Here is a 19,450-nt window from a genome sequence, read left to right as displayed (position 1 = left end):
TAGAAAAAAAATACTTTTTGTATTGAATACCAATAGATTAGATAATTAAAAAACAAAAAACAAAAATTACTTTATAATAATTATAGAATATACAATTAAGTTACTTATTCAATATTAATTTTAAAATTTAAAAAAGATGCCAGCGTAGTATTTGTTATCTCTCTCTAACCCACACGCAACATAGCAAATTTTACATTCACAATGACTATAACTATATTAATTTCTCAAATTGGAGTGAAATGACCTACTACAAAATTAAAAGTTAAGAACATTATCTAAGGCATCTCATAAGCGTTTTATTATATTTTTATTTTAAAGCGAGTTATAAGTTTTTTAAGATGTACAAACAATTTACAATTTTAAAAATTAATTTTAATTACGACTATAAAATTTGCTATGTTGCATGTGGGTTAGAGAGAAATAACATATACTACGATGAAATCCTCCTAAGTCTTGTTATGAAAACAGTAAAATCATGTTTTTTAAGACTATAATATACTGCAATGGCAATTTTAGGAACCAATTTAGACTAAAACTAAATTCTTATACACCTTTCTATATTATAGGTATATAAATATAAATATGTTGGAAAAAATAGCTATTAGCAACTATAGATAAATAATATGAGTGATATAGTATATGTATATTAGTATGTCAATGATAGTAGCCGTCTATCAGTCTATGATAGTATGTTTCATAAAACCGGTTTTGACACAACGTACTAACAGTATTACACCTAACATTACTAAATCTTTATATACTCAGATTACTTGTTACATATGACTTGAATAAAATGTGATATGTTCACATTTGTAGCATTGTAGTATTGAATCAATTGCAACAATATTTCATTGACTATATACATTCACGAGTATATTTATGATCTTACTATAGCATAATTAATTTATGCTACTTGAAACCTAAGCCGTGAAATTATAAATTGTATTACAATAAGAATTATATTTTTATGTAAATTTTAGATAAAATAAAAAAACCAATAAAACATTTGGTCCAATATTATACCTATCAGTAATACAAATACAATTCCTTAAAAACATACAATGCATAAAAAAAAAAAAATGTTCCTGTGCTATTAAATTAATTTATGTATTTAAAAAATAAAGTTTTTCATGTTTAAACATTGAATAGGTGTAAAATTGTATTTGAAGCTAGTCTCATATTGGCTTAGCAAATAATAAAGCTTACAATTTAATTTGTTTTTAAATTAATTTAACATATTAACAAATTATGCAAACCTTGTTATATGGTAACAAGTAACACTTAATATGTAAAACTAAAAAAAAAAACACATATAATTAAATTAAGTAGTAATAAAAACATATAACTAAAGGTATTAACAATTATATTGAATTTAAAACAGCAATAAAAAAAAAAAAAAAATCATAATAAATAAATAATAAAAATAATAGCAATATCTCAAAGATATTAAGGTATCGTAAGTTAAGTTGTAAAGTTATCTTTATTAAAATAATCGTATAGGTATTTTTACACAGTCTTAAAAAAATTTAAATAAAACAGGACGTAAAATAATGTTTAAAAAAATAAAACAATGATCATTTGTTAGTTACCTTCATGAAAAATTATCATTTAAATAAAATAATAAAATATAAATAAATAAATATATACTTTCAATTTAAAGATTTAAAAGATATTGATACAATTTATAAGCGGTAGACTATTAATGACACAGTGAAAACGTATTGGCATGATATGACATAAATATTGGTGAAGTGTGTATATTATATATTGATGATTTAATAATAAATACACTCATACCTGTGAATAACAAATTCATAAATAAAATAAGTATAAATAATAATAATGAAAAAAAACAAGTTAAAATAACAATAATTAATAAACAAGAATATTCTATTAAGCCTGAAAAAAAATATTAACATTTGATTTATCTCACCTCTGATGACGAACCATTTTTTTCTGAACTGTTGATAGAAGTGTTTTCGATAGAACTTTCAGTTTCTAAAAATAAACAATTTAAGTAAATAATATTCATAAAATTGTGACAAGGAATTATCCATAATTAAATAGTTTTGATGAAGTAAAAATATATTCATTAAATAAATAATTACTATTATTTTCAGTATTAGTAGATCCTATTGATTTTTCTTGAAAAGCATGTAGTCTTTCCCGATAGGTCTGAAGTTCTTTACGTAAGTCTTCTTCCAGTTTACCATGTTTAGTAGTTGATATCTAAAATAGAAAAATATATTGTTAATTAAGTGAATACTTTCAACAATAACCATTTAAATATGGTTGTTTATTGTTTATTAAGAGTACAGCATATGAAATGTTGTGATTTTTTTTTAATTTTTATAGTTTCTTACCAAAAGTTCTGTAATTTGAGAATTTAAAGAAGCCACAATTGGTTTAACTTTAGTGAGCCGAGACAATTGTGTAGCATAAGCTTTATATAAACTACAATTTGAAGTTAAATTTGATGTTCCCAAACTAGCAGCAATAGCATCGACATCAGTCATACTTAGCGATTCATTTAATACTGTGATGATTTCATTTCCTAAAATTTTATAAACATTAAATGTTGTAATAATATTAAACATAAATTATTAATATACCTTGAGACACTGCTGAAAATAAAATTTCATTTGGCTCGTCTGAAATGTTTTTATCTTGACTATCAGTTTTATTAGAGACTGATAAAGGCATTTTTAATATATCAGCAACTAATTGTAAACGTTCATTTAATGCTTCTTCAATTACTCTATTATTTCTTCGTAATTTTTCTATAAACAACAATATTATTAGCATTATAAAATTCACATGTACCATTGATTTATTAATATTGCATACCAAGGTGTGTAATAACTGGTTCAGCTTTGAGTACAGAACTTTGTGACACCAAGACTTCAGATGGCTCAATTAGTGGACTTTTTTGAGTTTTGGACAGCACAGGAGTGCTGTTAGTGATTGTCAATGCTTCACTATTTGGAAAGCTTTCATTACCTAATTAAACAAAAATGTATATAAAAAAAATCCTATTGATGTCAAATAAATTATTTTTATTACCATGTTTAGATGTATCACAATTATTAGAGTCTAATGAAGTGGATAACTGGGAACTATTTAAACTATTATTATTGTTATTATTAGGAGGTTCCGAACTTTCAGTCACCCTGAAATTATAGATGTTAAAACATAAGACTGAAGCATCAAAAAAGCAACTTAATGTTACTTACGACTTTTTTTTAGTACCCTGTATTATGTCTTCGTAATCAATAACATGATGAGAGGTCTGTTCTTGTTTTTTTACTTTTCCTTCACGAGCTTTATAGGATTCAGTTGCTTCAGAGATATGTCGAAACCATCTAATACAAAGAATTATTGAAAGGTATTATAAAAGACAGTAAGAGTTACATTATAATGACTTACGTTTTTCGTTCATTCGATGAAGTTGTTACTAAATCATATATCTGAGCACCAGCTAGTGATGTGTTTACTAAGAACATAGCTTTTTTGTCTAAATAAATTAAGTTTACAACGGTGAATAAAAATATATATTGCTTTAGTAAATAAATAACTTTTGACACTCACCCACTGCATTATGTCTGACTAAAGCTGTTGACATTTTAATAATTGGACTTAAAGTAGGAGTACGATCTTGAAAGCCATAATATTTTAAAACATATTTATCATCTACTTTGTTCAACAAAATAATTAAATCTTCTAACAGCAATACATGTAATTCAATCATTTTTTGACGAGTTCCACCAATTCTTAACCACAGACCACCTTCATGAATTAATTTATGTTTTGTTACATCTAAATTCTGCAATAAACAATAATAAAAATAAATGAGGATAAATTATATTGTATTTAAAATAAACCTAAATTGTTTTAAAATAATAAATTATATAATATATAACTATTAAATATTTTCTTCACCTTAAAGTCAACACTGAGAGGATGATCAACTTTTTCAAATGGAGAAGCATCTAACTTTTTTTGAATTCCAGATAATCTAAGTTGGTCTTCTGCTTCACGCACTGCTTGATTTACATGGTTCAAAATAATTTTACTTCTTTCAAAAGATCTTTTGATGTTCAATAATTCTTCTTCATTTGATGTACATTTTACCAAACTTTCAAATAATAATGGATATTTAGTCAATCTAGAATTAAAAAAATAGATGTATTAGTAATTATAAGTCTTGTGATGATTAAACAATAAGTAAAATTACCTAATCATGCCAGTAGGTAAAATATCTTTCAACTGTAAACGTTTGCATACAGGATTACCCTCAGCTTCATTTAAAAATATATTTAATTTTGTATCTTTTTTTCTTTTTTCTTTTAAAGATTCTAAAGCTATTTGTTGTCGAGCACAAAATGTAGCAGCAGCTTTTTGAAATACTTCCCCAGCAGTTCCATCAAACTATAAATTATACAATTAAATTAAAAATATGAAATATCCTACTTATTTGATAATTTATTAATATTAACAAGTACACCACTCAACCATTTACTAAATATTAATTATCAACATTAGTAAATATTAACAAAAATAAAAATTTAATTAAATAATTTAGAAGGGGTTTATTGTTTTAATATTATTAAAAGAAAAAATGGTTTAATGTATGAAACAATCTGTGAGCTTATTTAAATTGAATATTAAAAATTAATTATTAATTTTAAATAAATAAATAAATACATACAGTGTTAAGTAATACATGGCCAATATTTTGAACAACTTGATTATCTTTCCTGACTGCTTTCATGGCATTACAAAACTGAGAGTGTAATTCAAACATTTGTTCAAGGTTTGCAAATAATAGTTGAAGTTGGTCTTGTGGTAATACTTGCAGTTCTCTCATAGGTCGATGAAAAACATGCTCCAAAACTTTTAACCCTAAAAATTATACAAGTAAATTTAAATATATATTATAAACACATATAATTCTTTATTATAACAAATTAATAATATATATTTTATATTTTAAGTAAAGATTTACCTCGAATATGAGATCTTTCAGTATGATAAAGCTCGTTAATAACTTCTTGACGTTTTTTCTCTTTAGATGATAACTGATCCAATATTTCTGTTGGAACATTACTAGCCCAATCAGGTAAATCTAATTCATCATCAGAATCACTATCTAAACATGATGTCATCTCTCCACCTTGTCCAATGCCTTCCAAAGATGTACTACGACTGTCCAAGCTTCTAGTTAAAAAGTAAATAAAGTAAGTTATTAAAGTTCATCAATTAAATAAAAACAAAACAATTACTTAGTTGATAAATTAGAATTTGAGGAGCTATCGGAACGTGTAAATGAAAACTGCATTTCGTGTTCAACATCACTAAAAATAAAATATAATTATTAATAATATATAAATTAGTACTATATTTTTCAATCCACTAACTTTTTATATTTTGAAGGAAGATTAGGATCACTAGTTTTTCTTCTTTCACGAATTTGGCGCTAGAAATAAAAAGTTAAAATTATAAATATTAGTAATAATAATGTACAATTGAGTTGAGTTAACCTACTAATCTTAATCAAGTTGCTGTCTCTATCTTTATACACAAATACAATTATTGTTTCAACATAAGAAATTCATCTTTTAAAGATTAAATTAATTGACTTGATATCAATTTAAACTTAATTTCTTGATTAAAATAAAAGATCAAAAACTTACAAAAAATATAATGTAACTGAAATACAATATAAAAGTAAATATATATATTTCCATACTTAAAAAATATAGTATTCATTTAATAAAAACATAATGTTTTAATAAACTAGAATCTAAATGTATTATATAGATGGAGACGGCAAATTTGTAATTAGTAATTATATATCTTGTAAATAAATTATTAAGAAATAATAATAATGAAAAAAAAAATGCAACTTGTCTATGTTTGAAATATATACCTTTTGGTGAATACGTTCTTTATAGCTTTCAGATCGGTTTATGGAGATTCCTGTTGGTTTTAATTTTGGACAGTGAGACCTAAAATATAATGTTCTTTATTATAGATAATATGTATTATGGTGTGAAAATAATAAAACTTACATTTCTTCAATTGTACTTGTATCTCCTCTGTCTGATTTAAAACTATCATCAGCTTTAAAATGAAAGCTACTACTGCTTAAGCTTGTTCGATCTGAAAAAAACATTTTAATTTATTTTAATAAAAAAAATATTCAAGTATAATTATTTAATAAATAGTTAATATTATTAGTATGTAATTAAATCGTTACCGGAATCTTTTTCAGGAAGGGCTCCAACTATGTCACCAGAATCTTCAGACTGTCTCTTTGATTTTTCAACTTTAACAGATTTAAATAAAATTAATTAATGAATATGTTAAATAAAACAAAAAAAATTATTACTTTGAACAAAGTTCAAACCAGGTTTTCTTCGAGTTTCACGTTCCGGTCTAATTTTATCCATAAGTTTACTAATGCGATCATTAGCTTTATCTTTTTTTACTATTGGACCGGGACAGTTTTCATCCAAAACTTTCACACAAACACGATGAATATTTAAAATACAATCTAAAAATAAAATATGTTTATTTATAATATTTTTTAATCGCCGTATTTGAAAATAAATTTGATGGTAATAACATACTTGTGCATTGATAACCTTGTGGTCCAATTCCCCAAATAATTAACTGACAATGATTGCAATAAGTCACAGTGAAATACTGATGAGCGACAAAATGATGTCCTTTATTAGTAAACTGCAAATAGAATTTGATTAATTTTACAATAATATTTCAAAAAATAAATAAAATGTAATTACTTTTCGACATTTTCCTATAAGTTTAGCTTTAAGAGATTTTTCTTTAGAAACAAATGTAGGGCAGCGATCTAAAAGAGAACTAAATTGAGTTCCCCGAAGCCCAAATATTTTACTCATAACTGTAGCCAGTGCAGCTGCCATTGTAAATCTCCTATCATCTACAATCTCTTTGTCCATGTCCTCTCTGAAAGATAATATTAACATTAATCTAATGATACTAATATTATATCATGATAAATACTTACATAAATGGTTCCATATTAGGTATAAGAATCATTTCAATTATTTTCAATTCTTTAACTTTATCATTAATACTATCATCAAGTTGAAAATCGGGTGGGCCAAACAGAGTACCCAAACCAGCTGTTCGTCTATGACGAAAATCACTTAACTGCTCATTTAACTCTTCTTTGGCTTTGGTTCGAGCTTTCCAAAACACCTAATATAATGATTTTTTGTAAAAATTAGAATATATATTATATTAAAATTTTTATTTAACTTACTTTACGTAATATTTCTTCACGATCCGAATCCTTTTGTAAAATATCATCGATTTCACGTACAAGATTTTCTTCAATATTAGTCAGTCTCAATGGCTATAATAAAGATATAATTTAATTAAATTTATTTTTAATACAAAATGAGTTAAAATATTATAAAACCGTACAGCACAAGGCACTAGAAAACTGGAATGGATTTCATATGCCCATTTTTTCATTTCTTTGGCATTGCCCTCTTTAAATAAATTTGTAACTAAATAGAATAACTGTAAACATAAAATTTTAACAATTAAATTTTTTTCTTGAAGTTGTTTAATGATTTTTTGTGTACATACTAAAGCTGAGGGATCACTATTTGATATAACATAGTTTAAAAATACTGCTAGATGTGCATTATGTTCTACTAATTTAGTAAAACTTTTAAATGGGCCATGTTCTTCTAAATGGCTCTGGAAGAATAATAGATTAATTACTTTAGAAGTATTGATATTTAAAAAACAAAATATAACAAAATAATTGTATAATTTTCAATCAAACTTACAGATTCTTGATCAGAAATTTCATCATCCTCCATTGAAATGATTGGAGTTTGAGTTAATTTAATATCTGAAGAATCAACTGAACATCGATCACCACCATATTTATTCTAAACAAATTATGCAATAACGTAACTGTATAAAAAAAAACAACTAGTGACATTACCATTTCTATGTGTGGTTTATCACATGGGTTTGCTACATCAGGAGATCTGTTAGGAGAATGTTGACGAGGTGGTGATACTACATCCCAAGCTAATCCACCCTTGGAGTGTTTAACAAGATGCAAATCATTGAAGGATTCAGATAAGCTTAACTTTTTACTACCTGTAATTATTAATATACACTATGATTTATAATGCGTGCAAAAAAATACATTAATTCTAAGTTGGTACAATATTTCTAGATATCGGATAATTCAACATATAATAAAATAATACAATTTATAAGATACAGTGATTTGGAGTAAGATTCTGGTTTTGCTATTAAAGGTATGTATTTTATTTTAAAATTTACTATGTTAATAAACTAATTCTAACTTTTATTAATTTAATGTTGGAATTTATTTTATTAAATTAATTTTATAAAAAGTAATTAAATATTACTGAAGCTATAGTATTTGTTATCCATCTTTAATTATTTGTATCTAATATCTATTAAGATATTTTAAGTACTAACCTAATGGTTTACCTTCACTAAGTTGATCAGGATTTGACTTTGTACGTTGATGACACAATGAAAGGTTAGGAGAATCCTGTAAGAAATATTGATAGTTAATTGCAATGAAAATTGACACACACAAATACAAGGATAATTTATTATATATTATCAGAATGATAAATAAAAATATATCAAATAGAGTTTAAGAAATAATAACCCATATACCTAAAAAGTACTACTAATATTTAAGATCTAAATATATTTATAATAAGAGATTAATCTTATAAAAATCACATTTCAAACAGAACAAGAGAATACACACATCACATTTTTATAAAATTAGCATGCAATATTAACAGTTTTAAAAAAACTTATTTATATTTAAGTACCTACCTCCATTGGTTTTACAAGCATAACTTGTATTGGAGAGAAAACATATAGCTAAAAATGTTTTACCTAACATTGGTGTGAAATTGGGTATTACTTTTAGATGTATATAATAATTAGAATATTATAGAGTAAAATAATTAGTAAAGTGGTTATTTTATTTAATTCAACCATACAACCATTTTAGTGTATTAACTTATTAATAGTACTCTTAAATCTGTACTTAATAATAAAATATTTTATTTTATGGTGTTGTGTTATATAAGCACAAAACGTTTTACATCATTAATTTATATATTAAAATATATACTCAGCCTTATGCAATAGTATTTGTACTATTTCCTACTCTAATTGGTAGTAATCAACATTGAATAGTACATGCAGATAGAGCTTTTTATAAACCTGGGGGTAGTGCAGAAATCACAGCGCATGATAGGCACCACTAAATTGCATTAATAAGTTAGACAGAGTATATTTTTATTGTATTCAAATTATAATTGTTGACTTTAAATATGAATTCTTTAATAAACAATTTTTATTTAGTGTATTTATAAGGTTTGTATGATTCAATTTAAATAAAATACCATTTTTAAATAAAATTTAGAATATGAAATATAATATGGGAATATTTTAAGGCATAATAGGCTATTAATTGTCTTAAACAATTATCGCGTACTTACAGTTTGACTATTGTTAACACCAGTGATATGTGAATTATTCGACTGCTTATCACTAATCAAAGGGGCCGTTGGATTTCTAGGAGGTAGTGGTGGTGGGTTTCTTGGTGGTAGTGGAGGAGGTTGAAGTGAAGATGCTTGTGCAACAATATTACAAAGCTGTCAACATAATAAATATGCATACGATCGTGTTAAACAAAAAAAAAAAAGTACAAAACACGTAGAATTGGAAATAGGGTATTAAAGGTGTAAAAATAGAAAAATAGTTTGGGATAAAAAGGAATAGGATTAATATCAAAATAAATATCTTAAGCAAGTGCTAATATCAATTTAAAATAAAATGTATAGAATGCAGATATGTACATTTAGTTATACTTTTAGAGCCAATGACTCAACAAACAGCATACAGTGCTTTAAAAATAGTGTTTAACATAATATTAATCTAATATATTTTCTCAATATCATGTTTATTCTATCAATTAAATGAATTTTAAAATGAAAAAATGTATTATAAAATATTTTATAATTTTAAACCCAACTAGGTAATTGTAGATACATATTTAATAGAATAAAAATGCAATGTAAAAAGGGACATCAAAATATCTTCTTTTAATAGTTTAATTTATATTTGTCAACATATTTCTATGGCACTGGCAGAATGAAAACTGACAAACATTTTTTATAAACAATAAGATAAATTAATGTTTGTAAAACATGTTAGTACTTTCAATAATTTAAACACATATAATCATCAAAACACAAACCAAAAACTAAAATTACTGTACACTTCAAACTACAAAATGCAATATAATCACAAATTCTAAACACCATAAAAATACACATATTTTCAGTTTAAAATTATCAAAAATCTGCAAATATACTAAGTACTAAATTAATAGTCAACACCAAAAATTTAATATTTTAATTTTCTATAAAATAAATCATGCGACTGTATTTAAGTATAATAATAGTCCCATTATATTACACATAACTATTAACAGTAGTATATTTAAAGTAAAAATTGTACAATACCGGTATTTCATTGAACGTAGTTAATTGGTCTTGCAATGTTTTAACTCGACGCTCAGCACCAGTCAATTCTCTTTTCAATTTATAGTTATCACCATTGGATACATCTGATGATGATCTATGAAGTTCTTTTTTTAATACCTCTACATACCTCTGTTCTTTTTCTAACATTAATCTAAATGTTTGCCATCGTTCTAGTTCAACATGCCTCATTTGTTCCACCTTAACATTAAAATTATTATTTTTTTTTAATTTCTTTCCTTTAAAGTTTTTTATAACAAAAATATTATCACTAATTTCAAACAAAATTTCTAATAATAAAATAGAGTACAAACAATACTTATGGTTTTGAACTTTTTACCAAATTTCAATCCAACGCCATTGTTTTTAATTTAAATAACAGTTTGTATGATTAAGTAATTAAGTATCATAGTCTTAAATGATTCATACTTGAATAATTAATTTGAATACATTTATGTGCCATTTTTACATAAATAAATGGGTACTATGTTTTAAGACTTGAAACTAAAGGTTAGTGTTAAAATTATTTTCATTCAAAATGTACCAAATTAGTATCTCAGACATTCATCATTTAAACACAACTAAAAAACATAATACATTTAGGGAATTCAAATTAATAATTCAGCTTAAAATACATACATCAACAGGTTGAGGTCCTGTAATTCGATCACGGGCAGGAGCTGAATGATGGTGATGCAAAGGTCTAGTTGGTGTTACTGAGGAACACGGTGTTACTGGCGATACAGTAGAAGAATTCATTGTCGGTAAAGGCAAAGGTGGTAATGTTAAATTAGGATTTGATGAATTTATAAACAAAGGCCTTTGTTGAACTGTTAATTCAACTTGGGTAGAAGCTGAAAATAGGGTACATAAAATTATCATACATTGGCCTTACATACATCTAAAAAGTATACATACATTTTATAAGTTCAACCACTTCTGTATGTGTAGAATGTGTCACATTAACACCATTCACTTTAATAATTTTGTCACCACTATGTAAGCCTGCTTTTTCTGCAGCTCCACTTTGTTTGACAGATTGCACAAACACTGGATTATCTCCAGACACTTTCATGCCATATCCTCTTTCATCTTTAACTACTAAAACAGTTAATGTAGTTGTAGACGGTAAATTTGATGGAGTATCTAGAGCCTCTGCAATCAAGGGTTGAGGTATATGTTCAGATGGCCTGTAATACAGAATATAATATAAGCTTGATGAATTTGATTTTAAAGATTTTCAATTAGGTAAATAAATAAATTTGATTTAATAAACGACAAAAATATTTAAAAAAAAATATATATATTAAGTAAATAGATAACTATTTATTTACATATTCATTTTTTTATTAACTTGAAATAATATGATTTTTTATTACAGAGAATAGATTTATTTAAATTCAATTAGTTTGAATATATTAAACAATTCAGTATAATATTTCAAGAAAAAAATATAATATATTATAAAAATTTAATCTTTTTAAATTTTTTTATTTTCAAAATAACATTTTTAGTAAATACAAATATAGTTTGGAGGCACTATATATATTTACTCATATTCAATCAAATTAATAATATAGTCTAATTAAAAGCCATTAACAAGATTCTAGTTACCATTTTTTCTATATACATGTATAAATTACCAAGTATTAATAATTATGTTGAAAACATACTGAGCATAAAAAAAATAACACATAAAATAATTAATTTATCATATTATATCTATAAAATCAAATTAATATTTAAGAATGATTCTAACTAGTATTATGTATTTAATTTAATGAAAAAATAACAATTATTATGAAAACCTTAAGGTATTGAGAAAACTAATAGTCAACAGTAGTAATTCTGTAAGTAATTAGTTGTTATCAAAGTTTACTTAAAGAATAACTTTTATATAACATTTACATAGACATTTTTAGATATCTAATTAATTTAGCATGATAATTAGGATTGAAGGTCAGTTAAAACATACAAATATACAATAGTCAGTTATACTAATTTTATTTCCTGTTGCCAACTTATTATTCCTGTATAAATTATAAAAATATATTTAATTTCAAATTAAATTTTCTCTAACTTTAACACTACACTAATAATCTTTTTAATTTAATTTTTTCTTATTTACAAATTAATACCACTGAACCTTATATCTGATAACATTTTACATGAAAAATTTAAATTATTTGACTCAAAATTATACTATTAATTATAATCATTATAAATTTTTAATTTGGTAATACTTATATATACCACATGATAGATCTAAAAATTTAAATTTATTGAAATTAAGTAAATAAAATAATAATAAAGATACATGCACATGCACCTGAACTCCAAAGACTACTAAGTAGGGATATAGGGTAATAAAAAACAAATGCAAAACATTACCATTCATGACTTTTTTTTAGCCAGAGTCCATCTAAATGCTTTGATATAACCTACATAACATTTTTCAAATTAATATTGTTATTACTTATTAACAAGTGTTGATGATTAAGCTTATCAAATGTAAGTCATCAAATGAACAGTTTACTAAAAGATTTTTTTAATTTCTTAGATAAAAGGATATTCTTTTTTTAAATGCATACCTACCATTTTAATGTACATACATATTTATAATTATTTTGTAACAATATGATAGAAAACAATCAACAAATATGTGCCATAACTCATAACTTATTTGTATTAATCTTTTTTATTTATAAATATTGAAATAGGAAATAAGATTCAAAATCTGTATTAAATTATGATGTAATTGGTAATAATTATAAATGATAAAATGAGGAGATATATTAAAAATAGGTATGAGTTGTAGAAATTAAATAGGAATGTCTTAAAGTTTTTTTACTATAAGAAGATGAATTATCTTGTGAACAATTTTTAAAAATTATAAATACTTAAAAATCATAGTTTTAAGTTTTATAATTGTTCTATATTATTTATATTTATAATATTGTGTTTAACTACACGGGTCTAGGTAACAGATATAGAAAAAAATAATAAAAATTGCATTTGATAAAAATGAATTAATATAATTCAAGGTTTTTGTTTTTACAGCTTTGCATATCTTTTTTAATGTATGCAGTTTTGATGGGAGTGAAAGAATATTAATAAAGATTAAACACAAGAGTTCATAGGAAAAAGTTTTGATGTATATTTGAGATTATTTAAGAAGTCTGGTAATAATTTGTAAATTATGAGAAATAAATAAATTTATTTATTTTAATTTTTAGTTATTAAAATTAATATTTATTTTGAAGTTAGTATTATTTTTATGTATTTTTTTAAAAATAATTTATCAATACAATCAGTGTTGTTTAATGTAATAGTATATCTGGGTTCTGTATTTATTCATAAACTTAACATTGTAATTTTTTAACGAGGTTTTTTATATATTGGTTTTGTAAATGAATTCTACTAGTATGTACAGTCAAATTAATATTTTTTCTCTCTTTAGGTCGCAATGAATATGTGGTCTATTTTTATAATTATGGTTATTAATTTTATATCATATATAATAATTTCTAATGTTTACTTGTGTATCTATTTGTTAATTTTTTTTTAAATTTGGCATGGGAAGCATTTTAATATATATATATTTATATATATATACTTATTTAGGATGTATTAATATGTCATCGCTAAAAATGAAACTTAATAATAGCTCTAAAATTTCTAATTTTTTTTTTTTAATTTTCCATTCTTAATCCAATGTTTGAGTAGTAGTTTTAGTATTTTTAATTAGCTTCAAAGCATATATTGATGTGTATTGATTAATTTTAAAAGGAAAACATAGTTTTCTTATTTTTAAGAAAATGTAAAGAAAATATGTTTTCCTGCTGTAGGTTTATTTTTAGAGCATACTAGCATACCCCAGCATCATATTTCAAATTATTTAAAGAATATACCTAAATCCAGATCCTAATTATAATTGATACATAATACAGTGTTTTGTCTTTATTAATAATTTTATTCTTAGCAAATTATTACTACATTAGAATGCAATAATCTTTATTTTTACATATTTTTTTTTTATTTTTTTTAAATACTATTATTGTACTAGGAATTAATTTAATTAGTTTGTCAATAACTATTAAAATTTATTTAATTATTAAAATATTTCTACATTTTTGTTTTTAGTAACATAGGGTATAGATGAACATTTTCATAATAAATTATAATACTGCCTACTTATATTTTTTTGACATTTATCAGTAGGTATTTAGACTTAAAGTTGCATGAAAAATTGGTTGAATACTAATTTGTGTATTCAACAAAATATGATGGACATCTATATTTAATTTCATAATTAATCCTTAAAAGATCCCCAAAGCACCAAGATATGTTTTGCATACATTTTTTGTTTTGTATCAATTTCCTAACTTATTTTTATTAGTTCTAACTTAGAAAACTTTACAAATCAACTTTTCATAGCCCCTCTTTTTGCTTGTATAAAAAATAAAACAGTATAAAAAAAGTTAGTATCTATGTTATATATGTTTAAGTCGTAAATCATAAATGTAATAAAATAAAAATTTGTTACATTGCACCCCACTCAATAATCACATAGAAATGACACAATAATTTAGTCATTCCAATTTAGAATAATAGCAAATGTGATGATCCTCTTTATATTAATAACAAAAACAATACATACATTTTTCATAATAAATAAAAGTAAAGTAAAAGCAATTAGTATAATCATTAGTTATTATAAGTAGACTTTGGTTTGGACTGAACCAATTGAGTTAAGCCTCATAAAAAATATTTTCAATCCAAAACCTTCAATATTTTACATATTATTTTAATATGTAAAATGTGACTGTATCAATATTAATTTATACAGTAAAAAAAACTTAAACAAATAAAATAAACTAAGTAAAACATGTACATATACCAACTCAATCACATTATTTAATAAGTAGATAAGATAGAATAATTATAGAAATAAAACAAGTTGAGATTTCCTAAATAATATATAAGTTCCTATATTATGTAAGTAATTTACAAATAACATGTTTCATTTCAACACATCTATATTTTTACCGCAATTCTAGAATAATTTATTATACTAAAATAAAGGGTCATAAATTATTTTAAAGATTAAAACTGACTCAACTGCAAGGTTTATTAAGAATTAATTATTATCTAATATTTCTAATTAAACACCAATTTAGGTATCTAGTATTTATACTATATAGTTATCAAGATATTAAATAAAATATCTATTGTTAATCCCTAGTCTTGAATATGAAAAGATATGTACACTATATTTCAACATAATTTAAAAATCAGGATTATAGAATACAGAGATGTACATTGTGGATCTAGATACTCGGATAGAAGTTTTGAAACAAAAAATATTATTGATATTTAAATTTTAAATATACTTTAACTAGGTAGGTATTCAACAAGTTAGAACATAAATGTAAACCGTATGTAAATAAATATTAGTTATCTGTTACTCAAAATTAAACATTAATTTGACGCCAATAGTCTGGTAGCCAGAAACTTAATGTGATGAATTCTAAGTTATTTTTAGAAAATAACAAATGGATTCAATTGTTTACGTACAATGTAAACTTTGTATTTTTTTTCAGCATAGCTCATTTGCAAACCAATTTGTTTACCTTATCCCCAAGTGCCCTAAATTATAGACTTTTAGTACACAAATTTATTTTACCTAGAAACATTTTTCAGTAACTATTATCCTTTGAATAATGTAAGACAAGTAACATGAATCAATCATCAAATAATTGAATACTACTTAGTTTAACTACCCATAAATTATAAAAGTTATATCTTCAATGTATAACAAATGAAATGCATTTCTTACAAACACAAAATACCTACCTAAAGAATTTACTAAAGCAGACTATATTATATAAACACATAAATAAATCATAAATTTAATGAAAAATTAAATCTTTTTATTTTTCCCAGGATAATTAATACTAAAGGCTTTATTACCTAAAATAGAGTAGCTAAATTACATTTTTACTCATTAAGTTATTATAAAAAGAAATAGTACTATAAAATGTTAAAAATTACAATTAAAAAAGAACATACTATAGATGACATATTAAAATAAGTTACCTAAACATAAATATGAACCAAGTATTAAAGTCAGTAAAGTGATTCTAAGTTATTGATGAATATCTGTTTAAATATTTTTTTGTTTATGGTCTGAAAATGTATTCATAACTTAAATAAATATTTTGATTATTACCTATTGTTTTTTAGTTAATTTTACCTAACCTATACCTAGAACAAAATACGAGACTACTCGTAAGCAGATGTAAATTAACATCTTAAGCTAATACTTACAGTAATATAATTACTTGAGTAGGTGAACTAAATTGATTGTTATCATAGTAAGGTTATCATTGTATTTGTTCTACTTTAGTGGCTTGGGTATTTAATTTAAAATAATCATTTTGATTATGACGAGCTTTATTGAAATGTTAAACAAGGATCATAAAATGTAAAAATACTGTCAAAAGGAATGTTTCCTATAATATAGATGAAATAATTAAAGGCAATCGTACTAGTATTACCCCAAATCATTTTTTATGTGTACGGTTGTTTGATAATATTTGAGAACGGAAACAAAGCATTGAAAAAATATGGAACTCTTGATTGAAGTCCATGTACCTATTTGAATCAAATAAAATCAGTTTTTTGGTTTTGAATCGATCACTTTGAAATTAAAAGAAAAGTAAATTAACAGGGGCGACAACAATAAAATATAAATGTATATTAACAGTGAAATAGGTACCGAGAAAGTAACGCTGGTTAATTTGTAAACAGGATGTACAGTGAAATGTATGACGAAAGAAAGCCAAATAGATAAGCAGATGGTTTCATTAGGTCGACCTTGAAAATGAAGGAACACAAGCGGACAACTGGACGGTGATCGTTGGCGATGGAACTCGGTCAGCGGGTAAACCTCTGATCACGAGGCACCGGTACACCCAAGCGACTAAGCCTAAGAGGCGACAATGATCGAAAAGCGCCGGTGACGGGAGGACGTCAGCGAACGACGCACGGTTAAGGCCATCGTCGAGTGGACGACAACGTTAGCGACATTATAGATAACGGCAATAACGCCAAACGTAACCAGTAAAGTAAACATAACGTTATTATTATTATAATTCATATTATAGGACGACCACGGTCGCGGTACATACCTTTCGTTAGACGTGTGGACCGCCGCAGCCGAATGGTCCATGGCGGCTGTTCAAGACGACGGTGCACCCTCGAGGTGGAGGAGGCCAAGTGGTATGGCGGCTACGACGACGGCGGCGGCGACAATCGGCCGGCGGATCATGTCGATCATGACGTCTACATGTCGACCGTCTTCGCATCGGTGTCTCGACGGAGTCTGTGGCTGTGTTCGGGGACCGCTACTGCATCCGGCGGAAAAGCGGGCTGCGCGATTATTTTGGCATCCGGTCCGTGAATGTATGCAAGAGCGACTGTACAAGTGTGTGTGCGCGCGCGCGCTCGCGTGTGTGAGTACTCGCCAGTTACGTTCCCGTATGTGTGTACGTATGCGCGCGTGTGTGTGTGCGCGAAGCGAGCGAGTGTGTGTGTGACGCGTGCGAGCGAGATGCTCACGAAACGCGCGACGGACGACGCCGAATCCACTTCGGTAGGGTCGGTGCTTGACGAGGAGGCGGTGGTGGTCGGGGGAAATGCGTCCGGAAAGAAAATCGGGAAAAAAAAAAAAATCAAATCAACAAGTAACCGTCTGGCGCGCGCAACACACACACACGACAATTATTACTATTATTATTATTATTATTATTATTATCGGTCCTGTCTATTATCACCGAGTCCGCGGACGGACGTAAACAACAACAACAAGATCGACGACGACGGTGATCTCGCCCGTCGCAATGGGTTTTTTTATATTTTTATACGTATCGTCGACGACGACCGTGTGTCGCACCACGGGGTAATATCCGCGTATATTGTCGAGATGCGAAAAAAAAAAAAAACGATGTGAAAAAATAAGACTGTAACGTTCGAGGTAAGCGTCGTACGCGGCCGCCGCTCGCGCTCGTGCTACGGTAGTGTTGCCGTTGCCTGCTTGTGCTGTTGCTGTTGCGCGCCGGGGATGGAACGTGCCCAAACACAGCGGACGGCGGCGGTTGCGGCCGAACACTGCGCCGACGGCCGATCCCCACCACGGCGGCCGTCGTCGATGTCGCCGTCGACGACTACACAACGAGTACGCCACTACGGCGTCGGCGGTGAGGCGCGCGGGGCACCGGCCACTACTCCGTAAACCTACATATTCACCGCCGCCGTCACCGTTTGCGTGCGTGTGCGTGTGCGTGTGCGCGTGTGTGTGTATGATACGACGTCGCCCGCCGCGCAATTATAATTTATCGTCGTCGTCGTCGTCGCCGCCGCCGCACCAGCACCGGCACCGACCGTCGTGTCCGCACCACCTGCAGACCTGACCGTCGCCGCTCCGACGACGCGCGACGTATAGGCGGGCGTGCGTGTGTGTAAGCGCGCGCGCACAACAATAATAACAATATTATTATTATTGTGATGATTGGAAAATATTTTACGCGGGTTTTTCTCGTATCGTTTGTTCGGTTTTTCGACAAAATTTCAACTGAGTATTACTATATATTTATTAAAATATACAATTTGCCGCGTACAATTATCATATTAATATTATTATTATTATTATTAATAATTCTTATACACGTAACGTGTTGTATAATATATACAATAACGTGGGCACCACCTGCTAGTGCAGCGTAGTTGGCCGGCACACTGGTAATCAGCGCCGTACGCTGATAACGTGCGCG

General features: G+C 26.8%; 1 protein-coding gene across 8 annotated transcripts; it reads right to left on the bottom strand.

Moving 5' to 3' along the window:
• Positions 1-1,082: 1,082 nt before the first annotated feature.
• LOC132923975 (rho guanine nucleotide exchange factor 12) lies at positions 1,083-18,852 on the bottom strand. Of its 8 annotated transcripts, XM_060988015.1 has the most exons (35): positions 17,810-18,838; positions 13,008-13,057; positions 11,535-11,806; positions 11,256-11,470; positions 10,599-10,817; positions 9,570-9,725; positions 8,521-8,596; positions 8,009-8,169; positions 7,848-7,952; positions 7,642-7,755; positions 7,474-7,572; positions 7,310-7,402; positions 7,052-7,245; positions 6,807-6,990; positions 6,633-6,744; positions 6,392-6,556; positions 6,260-6,328; positions 6,072-6,162; positions 5,930-6,008; positions 5,418-5,476; positions 5,283-5,354; positions 5,006-5,217; positions 4,709-4,902; positions 4,235-4,428; positions 3,940-4,165; positions 3,589-3,823; positions 3,427-3,514; positions 3,234-3,362; positions 3,064-3,170; positions 2,848-3,000; positions 2,613-2,780; positions 2,364-2,554; positions 2,109-2,229; positions 1,934-1,998; positions 1,083-1,797 (listed from the first exon to the last, which is right to left on the bottom strand). In XM_060988015.1, exons 3-35 carry the CDS (start codon positions 11,689-11,691, stop codon positions 1,792-1,794), a joined length of 4,509 nt encoding a protein of 1,502 aa, XP_060843998.1. In that variant the 5' UTR covers positions 11,692-11,806; positions 13,008-13,057; positions 17,810-18,838; the 3' UTR covers positions 1,083-1,791. The 8 variants fall into 8 exon arrangements, 7 of the variants coding, with proteins under 7 accessions (XP_060843998.1, XP_060843996.1, XP_060843995.1 ...); XM_060988013.1 differs by lacking the exon at positions 13,008-13,057 and having other exon boundaries at positions 5,006-5,214; positions 17,810-18,839; XM_060988012.1 differs by lacking the exon at positions 13,008-13,057.
• Positions 18,853-19,450: the final 598 nt, after the last annotated feature.

Source organism: Rhopalosiphum padi, chromosome 3, assembly GCF_020882245.1.
Source record: "Rhopalosiphum padi isolate XX-2018 chromosome 3, ASM2088224v1, whole genome shotgun sequence".
In the NCBI taxonomy this organism is placed as follows: Eukaryota; Metazoa; Arthropoda; class Insecta; order Hemiptera; family Aphididae; genus Rhopalosiphum; species Rhopalosiphum padi.
This window is presented reverse-complemented; position numbering and strand designations above follow the sequence as displayed.